The 7645-nt window shown below is 33.4% G+C and overlaps 2 protein-coding genes across 2 annotated transcripts; one reads left to right on the plus strand and one right to left on the minus strand.

Annotated features, from left to right (window-relative positions):
• The first annotated feature begins 1484 nt into the window (after positions 1-1484).
• On the plus strand, positions 1485-3004 carry LOC141664807 (uncharacterized). The gene is made up of 3 exons (XM_074470760.1): positions 1485-1542; positions 2179-2440; positions 2560-3004. Exons 1-3 carry the CDS (start codon positions 1485-1487, stop codon positions 3002-3004), a joined length of 765 nt encoding a protein of 254 aa, XP_074326861.1.
• A 1174-nt stretch (positions 3005-4178) lies between these two features.
• LOC141668542 (uncharacterized) lies at positions 4179-7426 on the minus strand. Its single transcript, XM_074475457.1, has 3 exons — positions 6123-7426; positions 4848-5390; positions 4179-4442 (listed from the first exon to the last, which is right to left on the minus strand). Exons 1-3 carry the CDS (start codon positions 6975-6977, stop codon positions 4344-4346), a joined length of 1497 nt encoding a protein of 498 aa, XP_074331558.1. The 5' UTR covers positions 6978-7426; the 3' UTR covers positions 4179-4343.
• Between the last annotated feature and the right edge of the window lie 219 nt (positions 7427-7645).

Here is a 7645-nt window from a genome sequence, read left to right on the forward strand (position 1 = left end):
TCAGAAGCGAGAGCGCAAAGGAGCCACCACTAACCCTAAGCAATCTCAGCCCCCAATAATTATCACCACCAAACACTGTTCATCTTTTCCGACGAATACTGTTCATCGGATCCAACGGTTACTGTTCACGTTTCCGACGAAGAACTGCCACCACAGATCTTGTTTCCAGCTACTAACCTCAATTTTTGTTGTTCCCAAATTCCTCCGTCAACAGGTTACACTCATGAACTTATTTATCAAGTTATACTTCCTATCTATATAAACTTACCGAAAAGTGTTGTAAACTTGTTTGATTAGCAACATTTAGTGACTTCATGACCATTCATTTGATTTACCCATTTCATTTTTTTCATAACAAATTTTACACTTTAATAATTATTATATCTTACTTATTATAACTATTTTGGTATTTATCATTAATTTTTTTAATATGTAAATTCAAAAGAAAAATAATTATACATACACTATCTTTCTGATTTATTTTTTTATTAATATCTTAACAAACATAAGTACTGATATTATAACACGTGAATTTAAATAATTGCTATCTTTCATATTAAATAAATTATAAATGTGCATTATAAATTCTAAAATAAAATTGAGTTAAAATAATAATTAAAAATTAGATTTCAATACTAATATTTTTAATTGTAAATTCGTGCGCTAAATAAAATTTTGAATATAAAATATTTTAACATGGAACTAAAAATAAATATAAAAAAAATATAAACACCAACTTTAATAAAGAAACATATTTTATTTATAAATATATTTATTACTAATATATGAGTTGTTTTTGTTTTTCAAGTTTGACTGGGAAGTGCAAGTGTGCAACTAACAAGGTGGATAAGCAACTTTCTTCTTTGCACGGATATTTGGAGTTTCCGGACATTTCTAATAGCTATATTTTGTCAAACCAAACTCTATCTATTTTCACTTCCCAGTTATTAATTTAAAATAACCAGGTGTATATGTATCAACCAAACGACCTCTTAGGTATAACTAACTTTCATTCTCTCAATGAAATATAGCTGAGTGTAGCATTGTATTTATAGTATTGATCTTAGCTTGTAACAGACACCACTTCTTCAATCAATGAAATAAAGAAATGTTTCTTTTCAACAGAGAATAACAAGACCATTACCGGAATATTCTGCAGTCTATGACAAAATTTGGGATTAGGAGATTATCTCCAGAGATGAAGACTTGGGCCTAAGAGAGGTCTTGAGTTGGATAAAGAACTACGACTGGCCCAAGTACGAGATTGAATCAGATTGTCTCAGTTGCTATTCATGCAATCAGTAGTTCTTCTCATCCTTTTTGAATTCTGTTAAAATATAGATCTAGTTGGGTGTTATTCTAATAATGTTTTAAAACGATTGGTTCCTTAATATGATATCACATTTCAGGCAGTGGAAGGATTCACGAAAGGCAAATTTATATCTCAAAAATGGGACGCCCGTGATCCACTATTCGTTCCAAAAATGGGCTCTCGAGTGAGGGTAAGTGTTAAAATATGCATAGTAGTAGCAGTTCAGGAATGTAAGCAGATGATTGCTTCTCTAATATTGTTGAGTGGACCGCATAGGCTGGCTCCGCATAGGCTGGCTCCGCATAGGCTTGCTCATCAGTTTGCTGGAACTTCTTATGTCTTATGAATACTCTGATCGCATAGTATTGCACAGGGTCGGCCCTTGGGTAAGGCGACCTAGGCGGCCGCCTAGGGCACCACCGCGCTCAGTGGCACCAAAATATTTCAATAACATATGTATATAAGTGTATTTATTTTTTATATTATTTTTTTTTATTATTTTTTATATTTTAAAATACAAATTTTAATTAGAATACATTAACATATATGTGATTGGGGGACATATTAAAATTTTAAAATATATTATTATCTTTGCGATAACTTTATTTTAAAATTAAAATATAATTTACTTTAAAAATATAATTAAAAAATTTATTTAATAAACAAAACAAAGTAAAAATGTGAAAGGTTTGGAGAAATTGAGTTTTTGGACTATGCGCGTCTATACCCATTACCCCAGATGGCCAGATGAAGTCATGTAACAAAAGTACAAAACCCTCTCCTTCCCTCTGCTTAGCTACCAAATAAAATACAGTTAGTATTTTCTATGTGCATCTAGTTTAACTTGTTAAATATCATTAATGCAGTTAGTAAGTTCTTACAACTTGAAGATATTGATATTGATATTGCATTGTCAAGATTGGAAGAACTTATAAATTTCTTTAATGAGTTTAGAAAAACTGGTTATGACTCTTGTAAGAAGGAGGCAAAAGAGTTAGTTTTGGAATTGGATGTGGAGCCTGTGTTTCCTGAAAAGCGAAAAATTTGTAGGCTTGTTCATTTGAATGATCTTGGGGTTACTTCAGCTGATGATGATCAGAACTTGAGTGCTGAACAAAAATTCAGAAGGTATTATTTCTTGTATATTGTTGATCAAGGTGTTTTTCAACTCAAAGAACGGTTTAAACAGTTTCAAGATTATAAGGAAAATTTGGGTTTTTATTTAACCTGAAGAAGCATTTATCTAGTGATGATGAGGGGTTAAAATCTTGTTGCATGAAGCTTGAGGGATTTCTTAGACATGATATGCGATATGATATTGTTGGCGCGGAGTTGTTTAACGAGTTACTAGTGTTTCGAATGGTAATACCCGATGAGATAACAAAGGCAATAGATGTGCTTAATTATTTAGGTTCTAGTTCAAGACAAATAAATTATCCAAATGCTTGGATAACTTATAGAATCGTTGTGACCATTCCTGTGACCATTCATGTTACAGTGGTAGAGGCGGAAAGGACATTTTCTAGATTGAAACTGATCAAATCTTATCTCCGCTCTTCGATGTCTCAAGATAGATTTAATGGATTGGCTTTATTGTCTATTGAAAATGAGCTGACAAGTTCTCTAGATTATAGCAAAATCATAGAGAGATTCACATCTCAAAAGCCTAGAAAAAAGTTTCAAAATCAATAAAGGTAAACTCATTTTTATAACTTTATTTTGACATTGTTGTGTACTAGTAATGATGACTGTTCTATATGCATGATACTACATCAGTGGCTTGCAGGAGATTATTGTAGGAGGTTGAAAACTTGGATATTTAGCATACAAGAAATTCATTATATTCACTTGCTACTTTAGATTCAAGTAAGTTTTCTTTTATACAATGAATATATTTTATTGTGATTTTTTGGTTATGAATATGGGGCACCATTTTTGAATCCCGCCTAGAGCACCCAAATACATGGGGCCGGCCCTGGTATTGCAAATGATGTACCTCGGAATTTCTTAGCTATTCAACCTCAAATTTCTTTGCTACTGCATTAGTAGATACGCTCATATTAAGGCATTAACTATTAAGACACCAACATTGCTTCAAAAAAGAGTATTTCATTATTTTCTTAGAAAATTCCATTATTCTAAGTGATTCCAATTGTTAAAATGGTTTAAACCGAAGTAAACCTTGTAATATATGCAGAAAATCATATACAAGATCTTTAAAATGAAAACTTCGCCCAGTAGATTCGAACTAGTTTAATCATTTTGCAACAATAAATCACACTAGTATCATGAACACTTTCTTGAACTTGCAAATAAATTGTGCATTAGCAACTAGAGTTCTAAAACCAAATTGTTACAAACAATATTAGTAATAATGTGCCAGTGATCTTTGTTTACAACCTTCCCAATAGCAACATGTGATATGCTAGATTTTCGCAAATAAAATATAACTTGTCATGTGTACTTAACGCCCATCTGTACTTGCTATGTATGCATATTTCATGTTAATAATGTTGCCACAAAGATACTTGATTCATAAGCATGGCATATAATATATCAAGTCAACTCAATCCCAGATTACATGCTGCTGTACCAGACATGATAAAAAAACTATTTGCACAAGTATTGAACAACGTGTGCCCCTATTGTTCAAGGTAGTAAGATTTATATTTTAATCAGGCATGTGCAGAAAAAAAAAACTCATCAGATCAGGGAATATCATAGTTGAGGTAATTACATTGGGTTCAACTGATAAAAAAGTACCATAGCCTCTATTTTACTATCTTTATATGTATAACAATTATGCCTACTGTTTCTTATTCTAATAATAAGCTATTAACTGATCCTGTTTGGAAGACATTGCCCGAAAATTTGAACGTGTGAAATTTAATTAATTAAAAAATAAAGCTATGGAATGTAGTAGAACAGTATAAACTCCACATGAAAAGAGTGGACCTGGTTTGAATCAGTGTTCAGCCTTATGTTTATTTATCTAATCTGTCACACACTCCATTCAAAACCATTCTGATCCTTATATTACACTGATCTCACCTTCTGTACACACACCTACATCCAACATCATGCTTTTCTTCTTCGATTCCAATATCCGACAACAGTTCCTCCTTGGTGACTGCCAATCAAAAGGTCAAAACAAAATCAATGAGAAGACACACATTTCAAGTATTTATTTCTTACATTTATTCCAATTTAAGTTTTAATACAGCAAATTTAATAATGTTGATTTTAAAAAAAAAAAGAAGAGAGAAATTATATGTTTTCATGATAGTTCAAGCCTAATGGTTGGCTGTATACAATACACTCGAGTCTAGGGCCTTAAATATAAAGCACAGAGCACCCTTCCTAATATAGAAGGGAAATGCCAGAAAGCGCTTGAGGTTACAAATGAACCGAATAGGTATGTTATGGTGCAAATATTATAACTCAATGGTCTTTTGCAGCAAACAGTTAGTGTAGAGTAATATTAAGTCTGATCATTAATACTGGTTGAAAATTAAAGAAACGAGGGAGGGCTTACCCTGTCCCATAGATGTGGATCAGGCTTCTTGTAAACCACCACTCTATCAATTTCAGCAGGAGTTGTCAAGTTCCATTTGCATGCAGGATGAGGGATACGATGTCGATCATATACAGTCACTGTTTGGTTGGTAACAGAATCGAATCTCACCCTTGACAAATAAAACACAAAGGGCCTTTGGCAGGGGTTTCGAGCAACTGGCCTTGTATTAAAAGCATATGCAGTGTAATCTGCTCTCCTATACCAATTTAAGAATGTTCTTGTAGGCATTTCAATTTCGCGAGGTGATAAAACTCCCCTGATTATTTGAATGGCAAATCCCCAGGAGACTGAAATGGTCCAAGTCTTCGTTTTTTCATAACAAATGGATTGTTGTATAAGACCCGCCGAATCCAGCTTCATTGGAATTGTCAGTCTCCTCAGAGCTTCTACTCGTGTAACATTGGGAAATATTGGCTCCACCACATCAAGGTGGTGCAAGGACACTAATGGTGTCACTGGATGTGCCGCAAGAAGTCCAAATAAGTTCCCATAAACATCATACTGAAACCAAATTTATATGCCAGAGTTCAGTAACATTTAAAAACCTGTATGCTTATGCCTATCAACAAAACAAGAACTAGCCCACCACTTTTTGACCAAAATAGACATTCAGCATTATTGATTTGTAAATGGAATCTAGCAATATCTGTCTGCCCTACATATGTAGTATGACCGTATGATGGACAAAACGCCCAACAAGACATATCTCATTGATACCTACCACTGTTGGTGCCTTTAAGCTGCTTTTATTTGGGGTAAGCAACAAACAAGAAACAAAGGTTCAGTCCTACTAGTATTCTAGTGCTGCAAGGTAATATAGAGTAATATGTTTACCTACTTACCTTCTTACTATAGTTGGGACAGAGATGAATAATGTAGTGGCTGTGGCTCCACTACACCAATGTATCAAAACAATAATGTTGCCTAAACAATTATACAATACCACCTAGAAAACCATAGTACAATATTGATTTGATAGCCACAATCACAAAAGATGTTAAATATTACTGCATTTTGATTGAAGGTATAGAAATTACCAAGGTAACAATAAATGAAAAAACATTGTCGGCAAGTTCCTAAAACTATTGAACATATAACATTCAGACAACTAACATAAATTTGTATGATTTGAACAATTTAGCATAAGAGCCAGACAATCCAAGCTCATATTTTAGTGAATAATCAAATAAGAGCCGTACAATCCAAGTTCATAGTTTAAGTGAATAATTAAACCTGGTGAAAGCCGAGTTCTTTAGTGAGTGGAACACCGAGTTCCGCCATACAAGCCTGCATTCTATCATCAGAGCCATACAATCCAGGATATCTCTGAATACATTCGTCCTGCATTTTAACAAGAGCCTTAGCTAATGGATAACTTATAGCAAATCCACCGCCACCGTATGCCATCCCATAAGAAAAATATATATTCTGCAAATGACTCTCAGATAAACTCCCAATATAGTAATACTGATTATGGTCATACTTATTCAAAATTCTCACTAAATTCTCAGTTACAAAAACTGTATCATCATCTCCCATTACAAACCACCTCACATTCTTCATTCCCAATCGCAAAGTCTCCGATACTATCCTTGAAATCCGAATAGCAGACCGGTGCCCCTGCCGGTTCATATACGCAAAATGGGACGTATTACCGGAGATTTTCAATGGAGGTAACCCCTCGTCTTTTTGACCTTTCACAGGATTATCCAACCAAACAATCCCCCTCATCTTTCCAGGCTTCCACCACAACTTAATGTAGTTCTTCCTCTTTTCCCACAACTTAGCCGACGCAGCAATGCCGAAAACAATGTCTTTAACCTCAGTTTTTCGGTAAGTTTCTTGATTTCCCGGCAAAAGTGTCAAATTGCCAGATTCTAATTTGTGCACAGAAAGGCTTCTGTGACTAATTGTTGGGAAAATTTCATCATCACAAGCACGAGAATTTATAACAAGCTTAAGTGTATATACAATATAAGTAGCTATAACAAACAAGATTAACCAAACCATCAGCTTTGGCAAAGCTCTAGTGTTTCTCATTTGTTCCCAAACAAGTAGCTTCTCTGTATCTTTCTGAGAAACTTTCATTATAAAATCTTGAAAAAGAAACAAGATTTTATGAAAATAAATCAATTGCTCAAAAGGGTTTTAGGGCAAACAATAAATAGATACAAAGATTGAATCTTTTTATCAGGGTGTGTATAAAGATTGAATCTTTACTAGGTTTATAGGTGATTTAGGTGAAGCCCATTTAGATCTAGGGTTGAATAGTAATAAATATTACAGTAAATGAACACAAAAGTGGATGAGTAAATTAGAGAAACAGAGCATGCATTGGTTGCTACTTGCTACTGTTAAATAGCACACTACTTGCTACCCTGTGTAAAAGCTTTTTAAAATGACTGTAAATAAATGTACAGATGAAATAGAGATTTGTGTGTATAATGTTTTGTAAACTTATACAAAGTGTAGAGACAAAATGCTTACATTCAACGGGGGAAAGAAAGAAATCCTCGTATTAATGAAAATGATGGTAGGATGATAGAGATTTTGGTAGGATGCTGAGATAAGGATACATGACAGCTTGAGACTTGAGAGAGTATTTTTTTCTTAAATTGTCAACCAATTTTCGGATGTTTATCAACTGATAACTACAATTTTTTATATTAAAAAATTTAAAGAAATTGCAAAATGACTTGTAAGAACTAAATTATTATTTAAAACTTGAATTAAGAATCAACTGATTTATTCTTATC

This window comes from Apium graveolens, chromosome 6 (genome assembly GCF_009905375.1).
Source record: "Apium graveolens cultivar Ventura chromosome 6, ASM990537v1, whole genome shotgun sequence".
NCBI classification, from domain to species: Eukaryota; Viridiplantae; Streptophyta; class Magnoliopsida; order Apiales; family Apiaceae; genus Apium; species Apium graveolens.

What these genes read in the sequence shown, in the direction of transcription:
- LOC141664807 (XM_074470760.1), top strand. Translation starts at nt 1,485, where the DNA reads ATGGGCTCTCGAGTGAGGGTAAGTGTTAAAATATGCATAGTAGTAGCA. An exon ending in AGTAGTAGCAGTTCAGGAAT is followed by an intron (nt 1,543 to 2,178) that starts GTAAGCAGATGA and finishes TCATTAATGCAG; the next exon opens with TTAGTAAGTTCTTACAACTT. An exon ending in GCTGAACAAAAATTCAGAAG is followed by an intron (nt 2,441 to 2,559) that starts GTATTATTTCTT and finishes GCATTTATCTAG; the next exon opens with TGATGATGAGGGGTTAAAAT.
- LOC141668542 (XM_074475457.1), bottom strand. Translation starts at nt 6,977, where the DNA reads ATGAAAGTTTCTCAGAAAGATACAGAGAAGCTACTTGTTTGGGAACAA. An exon ending in AAGAACTCGGCTTTCACCAG is followed by an intron (nt 5,391 to 6,122) that starts GTTTAATTATTC and finishes ATTTGGTTTCAG; the next exon opens with TATGATGTTTATGGGAACTT. An exon ending in ATCCACATCTATGGGACAGG is followed by an intron (nt 4,443 to 4,847) that starts GTAAGCCCTCCC and finishes TTTGATTGGCAG; the next exon opens with TCACCAAGGAGGAACTGTTG.